This window comes from Scyliorhinus canicula, chromosome 4 (assembly GCF_902713615.1).
Source record: "Scyliorhinus canicula chromosome 4, sScyCan1.1, whole genome shotgun sequence".
NCBI lineage: Eukaryota > Metazoa > Chordata > Chondrichthyes > Carcharhiniformes > Scyliorhinidae > Scyliorhinus > Scyliorhinus canicula.
Genome location: NC_052149.1, coordinates 53220237 through 53237251, shown reverse-complemented (window position 1 = coordinate 53237251; position 17015 = coordinate 53220237). Strand labels below are relative to the sequence as shown.

The 17015-nt window shown below is 41.8% G+C and overlaps 1 protein-coding gene across 1 annotated transcript; it reads right to left on the bottom strand.

The window, feature by feature from the left end:
• Nucleotides 1-1582: 1582 nt before the first annotated feature.
• On the bottom strand, nt 1583-16536 carry calr (calreticulin). Its single transcript, XM_038794266.1, has 9 exons — nt 16315-16536; nt 15547-15648; nt 13810-14013; nt 13188-13282; nt 9184-9393; nt 7119-7232; nt 4103-4246; nt 3917-4009; nt 1583-1854 (listed from the first exon to the last, which is right to left on the bottom strand). The coding sequence occupies exons 1-9, from the start codon at nt 16403-16405 to the stop codon at nt 1717-1719; spliced, it is 1191 nt and encodes a 396-aa protein (XP_038650194.1). The 5' UTR covers nt 16406-16536; the 3' UTR covers nt 1583-1716.
• Between the last annotated feature and the right edge of the window lie 479 nt (nt 16537-17015).

Below are 17015 nucleotides of genomic sequence, written 5' to 3'. Positions count from 1 at the left end.
AAAAGTTGAAGCCTGTTCAATAAAGTATAATTGTGTTTTTAATGGCAACCCAAGTAATAACTGATGTTGAACAACCAATCTGACCCTGGAAATTAATGGAATGATATAACATTTCTCCATTATGAATAATTTCTGGATTTTTTCAAACTAGACTTTTCAACTTTAAGAGTCTTTTATTTTGCTCTCTCAACATTTTTAAAGTTGTGCTTTTAATTTCTTGGTATTCTGATCATGGAAATTGCTTAATGTCATTCGCTGCTTTGACAACTTGACATCATTGCAGCTGTAAAGTTCTTGCCACTGAGATTGCTAGATCTCTCAGCACAGGGCAGCACGGTGGCACAGTGGTTAGCATTGCTGCCTACGACGCTGAGGACCTGGGTTTGAATCCTGGGTCACTGTCCATGTAGAGTTTGCACATTCTCCCCGTGTTTGCGTGGATTTCACCCCCACAACCCAAAAGATGTGCAGGGTAGGTAGATTGGCCACGCTAAATTGCCCCTTAATTGGAAAAAATAATTGGGTACTCTAAATTTAAGAAAAAAAAAGATCTCTCAGCACAGCTTTCTCCAAGGTCAGCACTGGTTCCTCTTGCTCCAAGATATGCCAGGTTGCTTAATTATTTCTGAGCTCTTCAGGTACCCATTAATAAGGGGTGACACACAAGTATCATAGAGCAGGCTATCTTATCGAGACTTCTCCAGGTCTGTGGGTTTGGCGGCTTGCCTTAGAGGTTTTATTTGTCTGAGTCAGTGTGATTTAATTAGCATTAGGCCTTTCCTTTCATCATATAAAGTCTAACCACTGACTCCATTTTGAGGACTTTTTTTGAGACATTTTTTAGAGCATGTATCTTATATTTATAATCCTCGACAGCAAAACCCAATTAGGTCTCACCTAAAAACATACCCTTTCTAGTAGGAGTTTGATAGTGTTAAAGAGCCCCTGTAGCCCTCGCTGATTTTTCTATTTCACCTAGACCAATTTCAGCACATTTACGGAGTACAAACTTTGTCCAGACAAATCTAGAAGTCTATGGACCATTAGGGTCAGTTTCATATTGTGCAACAAATGTGTCAATTGAGCCAGCAATGAATGCAATAGGAAATTTGGCACTTTGAACAGACAGACTGACCACAATGAAACTACCAATGAGCTTCTGACTATCTGTCCAATAACCACAAGTTAATACTAAATTACATCTGAAATCAAAATTGTGATACTTAATATCGAACAACAAAGGGGCAGCACGGTGGCGCAGTGCCGAGCACTTGCTGCCTCACTGAGCCGAGGTCCCAGATTCGATCCCGGCTCTGGGTCACTCACTGCCGTGTGGAGTTTGCGCATTCTCCCCGTGTTTGCGTGGGTTTCACCCCCACAACCCAAAAAGATGTGCAGGATAGATGGACTGGCCACACTAAATTGTCCCTTAATTGGAAAAAATTAATTGGGTACTCTAAATTTTAAAAAAAGGTAAAAAAATTAATGAAGTTGAACTTTATAGTCTTGCATTTGCTGCAAATTCTACCATTCCCATCAATATTATAGCACAATATATATAGAAAACATAATACTACCCTGCCACCTTTAAGACACATTTGTTTATGAAGGTACAACAGTGCAATTGTTAGAGATATCCTTTTGGAATAGGATGTCGGATGGACATTCTAAATGCAGACAAACTGTCTAGGTGAACATTCAACATTTTTGAGAGGTTTACAATTCATATTTATGTGTATCCATTCCCCCGTCTTCATGTTTTTCCACTTTTTCTACTTCCTCTTCCTTTTCAGTTCTTTCCTCCTTTTGCTCCTTTTCTTTATCCTGTTTTTCTTTCATTTTCCTCTCACCAGCCTATTATGAAACAGCTAAATGTGTTACTTTGTGAAACCATGTGCACTACGTAGTTTGAAAAAAAATGTTAGATACAATCATAATGGAGCTTCACTGTCCCAGATTTATGTTTTGCCAGCACATACGCATCAGTTGTTTATAAATCTTATGAATCAAGGGCAAGAGTTGTGTGTTTGAAGGCTATATAAATCAGACTGTGGAGTCACCCTATGTGCTTCTTATAAAGATGCTCTAATGTTTCAGCATGGCACTCACAAACATCAATTTACCTACTGTCAATCAATTAGAAATATAAATTGCCAACTGACTGGTGTCAATGAAGGGACACTGTGTGCCTTACAATCTGTCATTTATAACCTCTGCTTCTGCTTGATTAATGGGAATATAAACAGGGAGGTTGGGTCCTGGGCCTTAAATGCACGAGTCTGCCCAGCCAAAGAGTAATGGTCAATTGGAGTTTAAGGTGATTGGGCCTGATTGGCCTGTTATGCAAAAATAGCTTTCCGAGGAATACAAATTTGCTTTGAAAACATTCTTTTTGTATATGGGCAATGTACAATAAATTAAAATTTATCTTGTTGGCAACATATTACATCCCAATATAAGGAATGGCAGAGCAGGCTCAAGGGGCCGAACAACCTACGCCTTTTTCATCGAATTTACATTGCAGAAGGAGGCCATTCGGCCCATCGAGTCTGCACCGGCTCTTGGAAAGAGCACTCTACCCAAGGTCAACACCGCCACCCTATCCCCATAACCCAGTAACCCCACACAACACTAAGGGCAATTTTGGACACTAAGGGCAAATTTATCAGGGCCAATCCACCTAACCTGCACATCTTTGGACTGTGGGGGGAAACCGGAGCACCCGGAGGAAACCCACCCACACACGGGGAGGATGTGCAGACTCCACATAGACAGTGACCCAAGCCTGAATTGAACCTGGGACCCTGGAGCTGTGAAGCAGTTGTGCTATCCACAATGCTACTGTGTTGCCTTGTTCTTAGGGTCTTATATTTAAAAACAATAGCTAAAACAATGCAGTCAAGGCTTTTTGCAACAGAAGATGTTGCAGCTAAATTACTGTTCAACTGAAAAGTTAATCAGTTTATCATCTAAACTAATTGAATCAAAGGTTTTAACTCAAGAGGTGTTAATATATTTTCAGCACAGGGCTAAATCGCTGGCTTTGAAAGCAGACCAAGGCAGGCCAGCAGCACGGTTCAATTCCCGTACCAGCCTCCCCGAACCGGTGCCGGAATGTGGTGACTAGGGGCTTTTCACAGTAACTTCCAGTGAAGCCTACTTGTCACAATAAGCAATTTTCAAGGCTCAATCAGTGTAGATTGTTTTATTGAAGTAATATGGCATGGAGTCAGAGCCATGGGGAGGAATTTTTCCATTTTTTGGCAGAGCGGTGCATTGGGTGAGAAGACAGTTAATGCCACTAACCCCAATGACGGCTTTCTCTGCTGTACTGTTTAGGAAATAGTTGAAAAAGTTTAAGGGCAGGTCCCACGACGTAACACTAGTGGGCTGCAGCAACTTTAGATCAGTGAGTAATTTTTATGTCTTTTTTTAAAAGGGGGCCCCGAAACCCTTCTCTAACCGAACACTTAATCCCCCATATAATACTGGGATATAATTACACAACTTCCTTCAACCCCATTGCTTCTTGGTCTTTTGGCTATGATGAGCGTGGGGTCAGGTGTAATGCCTGGATCTGGCATGTCTCTCTTGTGAGGACCATGAATTAGATTCAATTTGGTTTTTGGAGCAGGCAAGGAGCTGGATTAGGCATTTGCCCCTGTCCACACTCTGAGCTCTGGCTTTGTAACTCTGATAAAAGAATTTAAAAAGAAAACTTCCTTCAACCACACAATCTTCTATACAGGATTCTGTGCTCCTCCAATTCTGACCTTTGCACATCTCCAACTACATTTCTGAGAGGCACCTTGGGATGTTTCACAACATTAAAGGCAGCATAAATGCAAGTTGCTGGTGTTTTTAAAAGGCTTTCAGGCACTGGCAAAAGAGTTTGAGAAATAAGTAAAACAGCTACCTCAGTCATTCCCCAAGTTTGATTTCCATATTCCTCAGCATATTTTACATCGTTTGTAATAAGGAAATTGTCAAAGATTGTCCCAGATTTCACCTAGGACAGACAAAAAGTTTGAAAATTTACAATGTCTAATCTGTTTGACTCACTTCAGTAAAATATCACTGCATTGGTTCTTAACAGACATACCTGCCACAGATCAAGGCCAAGAACACCAATGTTATCATATCGATACATGTTGGTCTCTGGTGTATATTCGGGATTATCAATTTCTGGATGGACCCAATTTCCTTTGAAGCTAGGGTTGTTAATCTGATGAGATTGCCATTCATCCTGAGCACAAGATCTTTTTAAAATTAATTTGAAGTTCATTTTATCATTAAGACAATTGAAACAGGCACAGTTAAAAATTAAACAAATTCTACTGTTTACAGATAAACTGAATATTTATCCAAAAGGGAAAACGAGAAAGAAAAACCAAGTAGCACAACCTTTACAGAGCCCTTGAGAAGGAAAAATGTTATACTGGGCAATATATTGTTTAAAATCTATTAATTCAACTGATTAACAATTATCAAGTAATCCCACCAATGCAAGGCCAGAATATCAGACACATACTAGTCAGAGTAGAAATAGTAGGATGTATCGGATGAATACGTGGCTGAAGAGATGGTGTTAGGGGAGGGTTTCAGATTCTTGGGGTATTGGGACCGGTTTCACCTGGGCAGGACCGGGATTGATATCTTTTGGGGGGGGGGGGGGGGGGGGGGGGGGGTTTACTTGCTAGAGCGATTGGGAAGGGTTTAAACTAATATGACAAGGGGATGGGACCCTATGTAACGATTCAGAGCAGGGGGAATCAAGAACAAGAGAAAAAGATAGAAAGGAGAATAAAGAGATAGGCAGAGAGGTCAAGGGCCTATATCAGATAGAAGATGACACTGTAAAAACAATAGTAGGGACGGGACAAGGAACTTTAAAAGGACTAGCCTTAAGGTTTTGTATCTGGGATGAGATGGCGGTGCAGTGGTTAGCACTGCTGCCTCACGGCGCCAAGGATTGGGTTCGATTCCAGCCCTGGGTCACCTGTCTGTGTGGAGTTTGCACCCTCTCCATGTCTGCATGGGTCCCACCCCCACAAACCCAAAGTTGTGAAAATTAGGTGGTTTGGTCACACCAATATGCCCCTTAATTGGTAAAAAAAAAAAATTGGGTACTTTAAATGTATGCACAGAGCATTCAAAATAAAATGGATGAATTATTTGCACAGATAGATGTAAAGGGATATCATATAGTTGGGACTACGGACACATGGATCCAAGGTGACCAAGGATGGAAACTAAACATTGAGGGCTATTCAGTTTTTAGGAAGGACAGTAAGGAAAAGGTGGAGTTGTTGCATTGTTGAATAATGAAGATATTGATACTATATTGGGGAAAGATATTAGCACAGACAATGTGGAATCTGTCCGGGTCGAGTTAAGAAACATCCAAGGGGCAAACACATTCGTAGGGGGGTATACAGACCACTAAACTGCAGTGGTAATGTTGGGAATAGTATTAGACTGGAAATCAGAGATGCATGTGATAAAGGAACATCTGTGATTATGGGTAACTTTATTCTGCATACAGATTGGGTGGCTCAAATTAGTCACAGTACATTGGGGAGGAATTTCTGAAGTGTATACAGGATGGTTTTCTGGACCAGTATGTTGAGGAACCGGCAAGGGAACAGGCCATCTTGGACTAGGTGTTGTGCAATAAAAAAGTATTAGTTTGCAATCTAGTTGTGAGAGGACCCTTGGGGATCAGGGGCCATAATATGGTATAATTCTTTATAAAAGTGAATAGTGAGGTACTTGATTCTGAGACCAGAGTCCTGAACCTCAGTAAAGATAACTGTGATGGTAGAAGGCATAAGTTGGCTGTGACGGACTGGGAAACATTACAGAAAGGAAGGACAGCAGATAGGCAATGGCAGGCATTCAAGGAGCAAACAGATGAACTCCAAAAGTTGTTTATTCCTCTTTGGCACAAGAGTAGAAAGGGAGGAGTGGCATGGTGGCACAGTGGTTGGCACTGCTGCCTATAGTGCTGAGGATCGTGTCCCGGGTCACTGCCTGTGTGGAGTTTGCACATTCTCCCCGTGTCTGCGTGGGTTTCCTCCAGGTGCTCCGGTTTCCTCCCACAGTCCAAATATGTGCAGGTTAGGTGGATTGGCCATGCTAAATTGCCCTTAACGTCCAAAAACGTTAGGTGGGGTTACCGGGATAGGTTGGAGATGTGGGCTTAAGTGGGGTGCTCTTTCAGAGGGCCGGTGCAGACTCGATGGGCACTGTAAATTCTATGATTATTTGCATGGGTATAAATTGAGAGAGGTGGATAATCAGCGAGACCTTGGTGTCCTTGTGCAAGTCGCTATAAGTGAGTGTGCAGGCACAGCAGGCAAATGGCATGTTGGCCTTCATAGTAAGGGAATTTAAGTATAGGGATTTAAGTATATGTTTTACTGCAATTGTATGGGGCATTGGTAAAGCCACGCGTAGAGTATTATGTGCAGATTTAGTGTCCTTATCTGAGGAAGGATGTTCTTGCTATGGAGAGAGTGCAGCAAAGGTTTACCACCAGGTTGATTCCCGGGGGGTTGCAAGTGGTTTACCAGGAAGAAGGGGCACGATATTCACACCTGCAAACAATTAACAGATCAACTGTGCTGATGGCAAGTATCTGTCACATTGAAGTGTTAGGGTTGGCTGGTTTTGTAAGTGGTGATGCCTTAAACTGTCTATTTAATTTGAATATAGAATGAAGTTGGGGTCCACAAGATCAGCAATTTGCATTTCTGCCTGGATGCAAGGCCCAAGTGTTTCCTGTTGTCTTGGAGATGGGCTTCGAGAGAGGAAGAGAGTTTGTAGTAAGTCACTGCAAGTTTTTCAAAAAAAACCCCTGAATCTCACAGGGTCAGTCTGCAAGAATCCAAGAGTGAGAGAGAACACCCAGGAGAGAGATACAGAGCGTAAGAGAGAGATTGATGATATCAGGTTTGTGGGGGTTTAAACTAAGCTGTAAGATTCACCTAGCTTTGGCTCAAGGAAAAGTATTGTTATTTCGCCTCTCGCCATGAAAGCTGGCTCAAGGAGAACTTAACTAACATGAAATAAATGTATTCTATGAAAAACAAAATCATAACATCTTCAATTTTCACCTTGTATTCTGGATTTTGAATCATAGGAGGCCTCCATTCACCATCAATCGCATCATCCCAGTCATCTGGTTTCTTGGCATTAGGATCTGGAATGGTATTTGGCTTGTCCCAGTCCTCATTTTGTGTTTTGGGGCAGCAAAGATGAAAATTGGAAAGAAGGAAGAAAATGTAACTTTACTGTCTGAAAGTGCCTCCAGAGTCCAAGGTTTTTAGATGGAAAATAAATTCTCCAGATGTCCACAGTCTGATTAAAAACCACTTTATACAGGCAGAGGCTCCATCCCCTGACTTCAGACTTGGGGTGAGCCCACCTCAGTGTGGCTGAGAAGCCCTGAGCTGGTTTTACGGTTGTCGGGCCATTAATTAGCTTAAGTGAGACTTCCATAGAAGTCCTGCCTCACAGACTATTGTGGTGTCCATGGACTATGCTTCCATAGGTCACTTCAGACTACACCTCCTTTTCATTTTTTGACAGAACATTTTATGACAGTTTTGTTTGCACTTCAGCCCCATGTTACCGATTTAGGGGCACCCGGAGCCAATAGGTAGACCTCCTCATGAACCTGCTCCTGGGCCTGGCCAAACTTGCATCCGAGGGGGTCTTCTGACCAGACTGTCTGCCCCTCTACCATGGCTACATTAGTGGCTGGTTATCCCCAAGAGAGGGAGCATTCGGAATCCACCAGTGCGGTCGAGGCCTTCCGTGCCCGGTGGGGCACAGTGGGGACTGGGGTGTCTTATTGACCCTTTTAATCATGTTTTGGTTTAATGTTATAAGTTTCATTTGTGATTTCCATTGTGGTTTAGGCAGTATCCCTTTAAGGGGCTGCTTCTTTAATTTGTCCTTCAGGTTATTTGATATATTTTAATTAATAATAATAATCTTTATTAATGTCACGAGTAGGCTTACATTAACACTGCAATGGAGTTACTGTGAAAATCCCCTAGTCGCCACATTCCGGCGCCTGTTCGGGTACACAGAGGGAGAATTCAGAATGTCCAATTCACCTAACAGCACGGTGGGACTTGTGGGAGGAAACCGGAGCACCCGGAGGAAGCCCATGCAGACACGGGGATAACGTCCAGACTCCAAACAGAGTGACCCAAGCCGGGAATCGAACCCAGGTCCCTTGACGCCGTGAAGCAACAGTTATTTGATTTGCTCAAAAATAAACCTGGCTCCCAGATTAGCTCTATTGTCTCAGCAATGCTGGACAACAAACAGTCTCCAACAATAATCAACACTAATGTCATATTAGAAGGCAAGTGGGGTGTTCTGCCATGGCACGTCTGACAGGTCGCAACTAAGCAAGTTGGGGGGGTGGGTACTACTATAGGGGGAAACCTCTGTTGGTCACATGGCACCTTACCAGGAGCTGCAATAAAAGTTCTCGTCATGATGTGCAGGCACCCCCCCCCCCCCCCCCCCCCCCCCCCCCCCCCCCCCCAAGCACTGGAAAATATGACAAGGGGAAACCCTAAAGTTGCCATAAATGGTCACTTAAAGATCTCAATTGGCCCAAGGGTAGGTGCACCACCCGATGCCTTTTGCTGTTAAAGTATCAGTGGCGGCAAGTAGGCAACAGGTACCAAGCCTCCTAATTTTGCACCTCCTGCCCATTGCCTACAAGCCCAGGGGGCTTGTAAAATCTGTAGAGTTGGAGGGGTTACAAAGATGTGGATGGAACTTGGAGAGGTTTTAAAGCAAAAACGAGAGTTTTAAAATCAAGGCATTGTCAAATGTATCATCTAAGACTGCCTGTAAGGCTGAGAAGTTATCAAGAGGTCCTTTGAAAGGACCAAAGAATCATATTACTTCAGTGATAACAGGAAGCGCAGGAGCCTTGAGTGGTGTGTCATGTCGCAATCTTGTTCACAAAGCCCATTCATAACCATTCAGAATTTCTAAGCTCTGTGCTTAGAGAAACTTTAACACAATTATCAGTTATACCATTCAAACTTAGTTTACTCACTAGAATCCTATTAAATGTATGCATTTTTATTAAAAATGCTGTAATATATGTTTTATATTATTTAAATTCTTCAGACTGTGATGCTCACTTACTTCTGGCTTTGCATGATTAGGTTCATTAATTTTCTCCCAATCATCCCAGTCTTCAGGTTTCTTAGCATTTGGGTCCTTAATTGTTTTAGGAGGCAGTAGGTCCCAGTCATCCTCCAGAGTCCCAGATTCAACTTTTTTGTTATCAATCTTCACTTCATACTTGTTGTCAGAATGAACTATTAGGGTGTAGAGATGTGTGTACTCATCGTCCTATGAGCAAAATATTATTTCAATTCATAAAGAGAAGTTACTTCTTCAATTATCAAATTTAACCCCTCAATTGCTAAGTAATTGGAGATAGTTTCCTTTCATTTACTAATATTACCATGTTTAGCAAAGCAAACTCCTTTGGCTTTGTGGTAGAATTTCCTGTCTCCTGGTCAAAAGGGAGGGGGTTTGAACACCAACAGGACAATCCTGGTGAGTGGAAACTAGAACTTCAGCTCTGAATTTGGTGCTGACATCCAGCTGTATACTTGCATCTGGTGGATGTGGATGGTCCTGCTCATTGTCTAGGTCATAGAAGCCCCATAACACCCTCCCTTACTGTATAGGACTCACCACTTCATTGACTAGTATAAAGATGGTTTTGGCCATGAAAATAATTCATATGTCACAGACTGTCAATCCGCCTGCAAAACCTTCCACTGCTTCATGTTATTCTCGAAAGCAATTGTGCAAAGATTTTTTTTAAACTTTGGAATACCCAATTATTTTTTCCAATTAAGGGTCAATTTACCGTGGCCGATTCACCTATCTTGCAGAACTTTTTTGGGTCGTGGGGGTGAGACCCATGCAGACACAGGGGAGAATGTGCAAACTCCACATGGACAGTGCGCCGGGACTGGGATCGAACCCGGGTCCTCGGTGCACGTGTCGGCAGTGCTAACCACTATGCCACCATGCTTCCCTACAATAGTGTGAAGATACAAACATAACCATTGCAATGTACACGGGTATCTGGGATGTCTTTAAAAAGGCAAGTTAAACTTTTCTGGACACATCAATTGTGTTCCTTTATTGACTTATGCTCAAAATGAAAGATCAGGAATGTAATTATTTTGTATCTAGAGACAAGTAACCATCCTCCAACAGCCTGGACAAATTATTCTTGTGGATATATTCCATGACACTTTATCATTCAAGATATTACAGTGCCAAAGTACTTTACTTCCATCAACAAATAATTGTGGCAGTGAACAAAGAATTGAGTCCACAAAGAAATATTCTGACTTTAAACCTCAATTTTGAGGAGTGCTGTTTAAAACCGCCATTTATAAATTAATCTTAAACTTGGCATACTTTAATCCTACAATGTGAAACAATCGCAGTGTATAATTTCAAGTCAACAGCTCAACAAAACACCCTAAATTGATTAATAGCACACTAACGTAAGGCTTAATTGTGCAAGAAATACTGGTAGTAAAATTTGCCATGGTAGCAGTGAATCAATCTTCCAGTTACCCTCCACTCAATTTACTTTCTCATTGAAATTCAATGCAAAACACAAATAGGACATGTGTAAAACTAGCCAACAATTCACTATCATTTTCCTTACATTACCTTGAAAGGTGGATTTCACCCCCAATGCATGATTAACGTTTGAGGATTTAACTAGTAAAAAGGGGATAAAGGGGAACCAGTGGATGTAGTATACCTGGATTTCCAAAAGGCATTCAATAAGGTGCCACACAAAAGGTAAATAGGTAAGATAAGGGCTCATGGAGTTAGGGGTAAAAATTAGTCTAAATAGATAATTGTTTAATGAATAGGAGGCAAAGAGAGCGCAAAAATGGGACATTTATAAGTTGTTAGGCTGTGACTAGTGGAGTGTCAGAAGAATCAGCTCTGGGGCCTCAGATATTTACAAGCTATATTAATAACTTAAATGCATTACTCTGTCTCTTCATTGAAGTTTGCTGACAATACAAAGCTAGGTGGATTGGTGTGGGGAGGACAGGCCGCAAAAGAGATATTCACAGACTAAGTGAATGGGCAACAAGACGGCAAATGTGCTGAAGTGTGAAATTATTCACTTTGATTATAAGAATAGAAAAGCAGATGTTTTTTTAAAGTGAAAAGCTTGTGATAAAATGTTTATTTTTAAAAAACTGAGAAGCTTGTTGATGTTCAGAGAGATTTTATAAGATGTGGGAAGTCACTTGCTAGGCCAAAATTTATCATCCATCCCTAATTGCCTTTGAGAAGGTGGTGGACTGCTTCAATCCATGTATGTAGAGACAGCCACAAAGTTATTAGGATGGGAGTTACTTTGTGGTAATTTGATACAACTAAGTGGCTTGCTAAGCAGATTCATCAATTGAATGTAAATTCCACCAGCTGCCACGGTGGGATTTGAACCCACACCCCCAGAACATTGGCCTGGGCCTATGGGTTACTAGTCCAGTGATATTATCACTATGCCACCACTTTTCCTCACTGGGTATGCTCGTGCAAGGAGTGCAGAAAGTCAACATGCAGCTGCAGAAAGCATTTAGAAAAGCAAAGGACATGTTGGTCTTTATGGCATGGGGATTGGAGCACAGGAATAAAGAAGTCTTGCTACAAACGTACAGGACTTTGGTGAGATCACATGGGAATAGTATGTCCAGTCTTTGTCTTTGTATTTAAGGAAGGATATATTTGCATGGAGGTGGAACAGTAAAGGTTCACTAAATTGGTTCCTGGGATGGGGATCTTGTCTTATGTTGACAGTTGAGTAAATTGGGTCCAAATTCTCTGGAGTTTCGAAGAATGAGAGGCCATCTCATTGAAATATGCAAAATACCAAAGGGACTTGGGAGGTTAAATACTGGTCAGAGAATCTAAAACATGGGGCACGATCACAGGATAAGGGGCTTACTATTTAGGACTGAGATGAGGAGAAATTACTTCACTCGAAAGGTTTCAAGTTTACGAATTCCCAATGTAGCCATCTCAGGTGGCCAGCTGCAAAGGACCATGGGAATTATGGCCAGCCCAGGACTCAGACATACTCAGAGCTTGTGTGCGTAATTGCAACCCAGATAGCTAGACGTGATCGAAACCACCGCTCGTTTGCATTCTAATGGCCCATTTCCCCAGAACAATAGGACTGCACTCAAGAAACCGATCCAGGTACAGACTAATTGGCACCACTCCCTTTACTCAGGGAGACCAAACAACCAAGGCCAATGACCGCTAAGGACACACCCAGCCATCAAGGCACCCGCTCCTTTATTGGCCAAAATCGAAGGCAGCGATCGGAGCCTGTCGAATTATTGGGTCCAAGTTAAGGACCGCCCCAAAGAGCGCAAAGTCCCAGAGGGATGAGAAGAGACACAGCCATGTGCTTGCTCTCTCTTGGACCTGGCCTATGCCAACACAAGTGCAGCATAACGACCAGACAGACAAGTTCAATACCAACGATCACTACCAGACGGATGTGCCCAGCAGGAAGAGCCACTTCCTCCACCCAGCCACCCAAGATCCGGACAAAGGCCTTGTCTATCTGCATAGAGCCGGTTGCCCTGAAGTTAAGTATAGGTTATTGTAGTTGTTAGGTGTAGGTTAACTTGTAGTGTTTTGTGTTGCATGTCGAAGTAATACTTGTTTGTAAATAAACCATCTTTGAACTTGAACTGACTAACTGGTTGTGTGCTCCTTTGATTGATATCCGGTAAAACCTTGTGGTGTTATGATTTGATACCTGGCGACTCTAAAGAGCATAATTATTAAAAGAGCAACATTATTGGTGGGTGGTGACTGGCAACACCTTCCCCAGAGAATTGAAGGGGCTCATTCCCATAAGACTGAGATAGGCAGATTTTTGGTCTCCCAGGGGATCAAGGATATGGGGAGCAGGCAGGAAAGTAGAGTGGAAGCACAAGATCAGTAATCATCATATTAGATGGCGGAGTAGGCACAATAAGCCATATGTTTTACTCTACTTCTATTTCTTGTTTATTTTCCATGCCTACCTGTTAGTAAGACTTAAACTCAACTTTGTTAAAAAAAATAATTACCTTGCATCTAATATCTTTTTTAATCAAATGATTTTTTCCTTTGTAGCTGAAGATCACATGAACCTTTTTAGTTTCTGTTCCGCAAATATCGGGACCTGAGGAATGGAATGAGATTAAGTTCTTAAGTGAATTATAATCTTTGAGAGAAACATTGATTTCACATTCTGGCATAGACTAGTGATTGGAAGAAAATGTCAGCAACAATTCAGTTGGGAAATTGGGAGTGAATTTTGCATGGATGCAAACAGACATTTCTGATTATGCTGCCACGGTCCCAAGTCATGGAGAAGCTTATTATAAACCCCAGTGCTATAAAAATAACCATAAATAATTACCACCAAACTCATTGTAAACCCAATTAGCTCAGACATAGATTAGTTTATTTTGTTCTAAGTTAATGAAAAAAAATCTCCCTATATTTTCCCCAACCTGCTCTTAAAAAGGACCCTTTATACTTCTTCCTTCTCATTCACCTTCCTTAAAAGGGAATGTTCTGCTGATGGGTGCCTAATTTATTTTCATAGTTGCACTTGTGTTGGAGGTGCTTAAGGTTGATCCCGTGACATATTAATTTGAACTGTTTTGAAGACTCGGAATGAGTTGATTTATAGTTGCTACTTACCAAACATGATATAATAAGGAGAATTTCCAGACATATCTTCTTGGTCCAGATTAGAAGGAAAGAGCTTAATGTATCCACCACCGCAGTCGATATTTTGCTCATGTTTTACAGTGAATTGTATGACTAATGTTTGTCCTTCATTGTTGAATTGTTCAAATTTAATTGATCTAGCATAGAACTTGGCATCCTGACTTGTCTGGATTCCTGGGAGGAGAAATAAAGTTCATATTTTTGTATCCTTTGGCAAGCAGACTGAAAATTTATTGTGAGGACTTCTAACTAAAATAGCTATTCCAAGACAGCTACCACAGTAGGGTGAATTTTGTTGCATAACCTTGACTGTCTGTGGTAGCACATGAAAAGTTGTTGGGGGACGGGGTGGCAGGTGATGTGGGGAGAAGGTCAAAAGAAAACAGACCATGTAACTGTTCACAACTTTGAAATGAAGGCTGGAGGCACAGAACGTAGGGCATTTGTTATTGCCTGTAATTTTGTTTTGTGTAGCAATGTTAATGATGGGTGTTACCATTGAAAATTGCATATTTCAGATCTTGTTGCCTCCCCAGTATTAGGGCAAGGAATATTTCAGAAGAACTGGAAAAGATTACGGAAGGAGCAGGGGAACAGCCAATGTGGTCCATGTGGACCCAAGGATACAGGAGAGGCATGACATTTTGCAACATAGACCTAGGAAGTGGGTTTTGGAACAGAATACTCTGAATTACTTTCCTTGCCATGTGCTAGAAGAGGGAAGGACAGAAGATTAAACAACTCAACACGCGGTTAAAGGAGTGATACCAGGATAAAGGTTTCCATTTTGTGTTACACTGACACCAATTCTGGGGAAGATTGACCTATTCTGCAAGGATATACTACATTTTAATAGGAAGGCAGCTCATGAATTGGCAAAAATAATTAATAGGGGAGTGAGGAGTCATTCAAACTAGGAAGGAAAGGGGGGGGGCAGGGTAAATAAAAGCAATTAGGAAGAGCACGTGGAAAAACTAGAATTAGATGAGACTAATATAGAACATAGAACATAGAACAGTACAGCACAGAACAGGCCCTTCGGCCCTCGATGTTGTGCCGAGCAATGATCACCCTACTTAAACCCACGTAACCCGTATACCCGTAACCCAACAATCCCCCCATTAACCTTACACTACGGGCAATTTAGCATGGCCAATCCACCTAACCCGCACATCTTTGGACTGTGGGAGGAAACCGGAGCACCCGGAGGAAACCCACGCACACACGGGGAGGACGTGCAGACTCCACACAGACAGTGACCCAGCCGGGAATCGAACCTGGGACCCTGGAGCTGTGAAGCATTGATGCTAACCACCATGCTACCGTGAGGCCCAAATATAAAAACAAAAAATGTATAATATGCAGAATGGATAAATAAAGAAAGAAAGCACAAGAGGAAAAATTAATTCAACCAGTTATGTGGGAAGGAAGCTTGATCAAAGTATCATGGGAAAAACAACAGCATTAAATATGAACAAATATAAAGTTGTTTCGAATATTTTTAGGAATGTAAATATATAAGAAAGGAGAAAAAGAGGCAATATTAACGCAGGTAGGAAAGATCCAGACAGTCAATATAGGTAGAAACCAAAGGATTGTTCTATACACACTGTCATCATGGGGAGGGAGGAGAATGGAAGTGAACAGATTAGTACGATGAGTTAATAATGCATAGTTATTGTTGCTTCATTTATTTGCAATAATTACCTTTGTCCTTCTCAGAATCACCATAAAACCTTCCAGCATGGAGTCTAAATTTACCATAGTCAGACCTGTGTTTTGATTCTATCCATCTGCTTTCCCAAGCATCTTAAAAGAAAAAAATGGAAATGCATCACAATGCTTCTGTAAAAACTGTACATATATCATTGCATGATTGAGAAAGCTCTGAAACTGGATAATAGCTGCAACAAGTTAAAGCTAAGCATCAGAACACATTTCCTTCTCTGCTGTTGGAGAAAACTAGACTGGAAGCAAGACCAATTCAACTGACTGACCCAAGGGTGAAGTCTGTTCGAAAAATAGTTGTTCACACAGCCTAATCTAATGCACTACTGCCGCAAACAGCAGACTAATTGACTACTGGACCATATCCATCCTTTCCGATTGTAATGACCAGTGTTGTAACTCTTAAATTTCATTTTAAATTCCGATATTAGTTAAAGATTAGATATTTCACCTTCGAAGCTAAATATCTATTTCCTATATTACAATAAATAGAATGTCAACGAGAATATGATTGGAGGAATCGTGGTGCACAGGAAAATATTCAGATCCACGCTCCGTCACCTTTGGGCAAACCCATTCTTAAAAACGATATACTTCACACGCGATTTAAAATTTAGTGATACAGTTAATTCCTCAGCCCAACATCTTTGAGTAAATCTGCAGCCCTTCAGTTTATCAAACTGTTTGCCCCGCCCCGCCAACCTGTGCCTCCCATCTCTTCGCTGAAGCCCAAACTCTGCCGCTTACCGCCATCCGCGAACTCTTCCTTCAGGTAGATCTGGGGCTCTGCCAGCGACTGGGCGGCTAAAGCTGCCAGCAGCAGTATGGCTACCTTCATGTCACTAAATGTTACTCTGTTGTTTCGTTGTGTTGTTCCTCCCAGTCGTTACTCGGAGCCGGTTAACGGTTTAAACGTTCTCCGTCTGACAACGACAGAAACTCGCGGTTTGCCCCGACAATAAAATTGCTGCCCAGCAGCCAAATTAATACAAACCATTGAGTGAACAATGTTACCTGACGGCGGGACGGCCAGTAGCCAATGAGGAGGAAGCTGGGCTCTGTGAAGTAATTGCCAGGTTCACAGAGACCCCGGGAGAGGTGTGACCTTTTTCAAAATATTTCTCATGCATGAAATTAGTAACGAAAAAGGCATTGCATTGATGTGCAAAAAGCCTGGTAGTAAATAATAAAGTACAAGGAATGCATCATCCCACCCTCAAAGCCCAATTACCTGGAATAAAAGTCATTGATCTACACAGATCAGCAATGTCTCCATGTTAAATCGAATTGTTGTTCTCGGGTCAACAAATCAGAAAGCATAGAAGGAATAAAAGATCAATCCTTGTGTGGCGTTGGTTGGTTTCCTCCTTGAGGCAGTAGGAGGACTGTTAATGGTGGCACAGTGGTCAGCACTGCTGCCGCAACAGGTCCAGGGGCTCAGGTTCAAT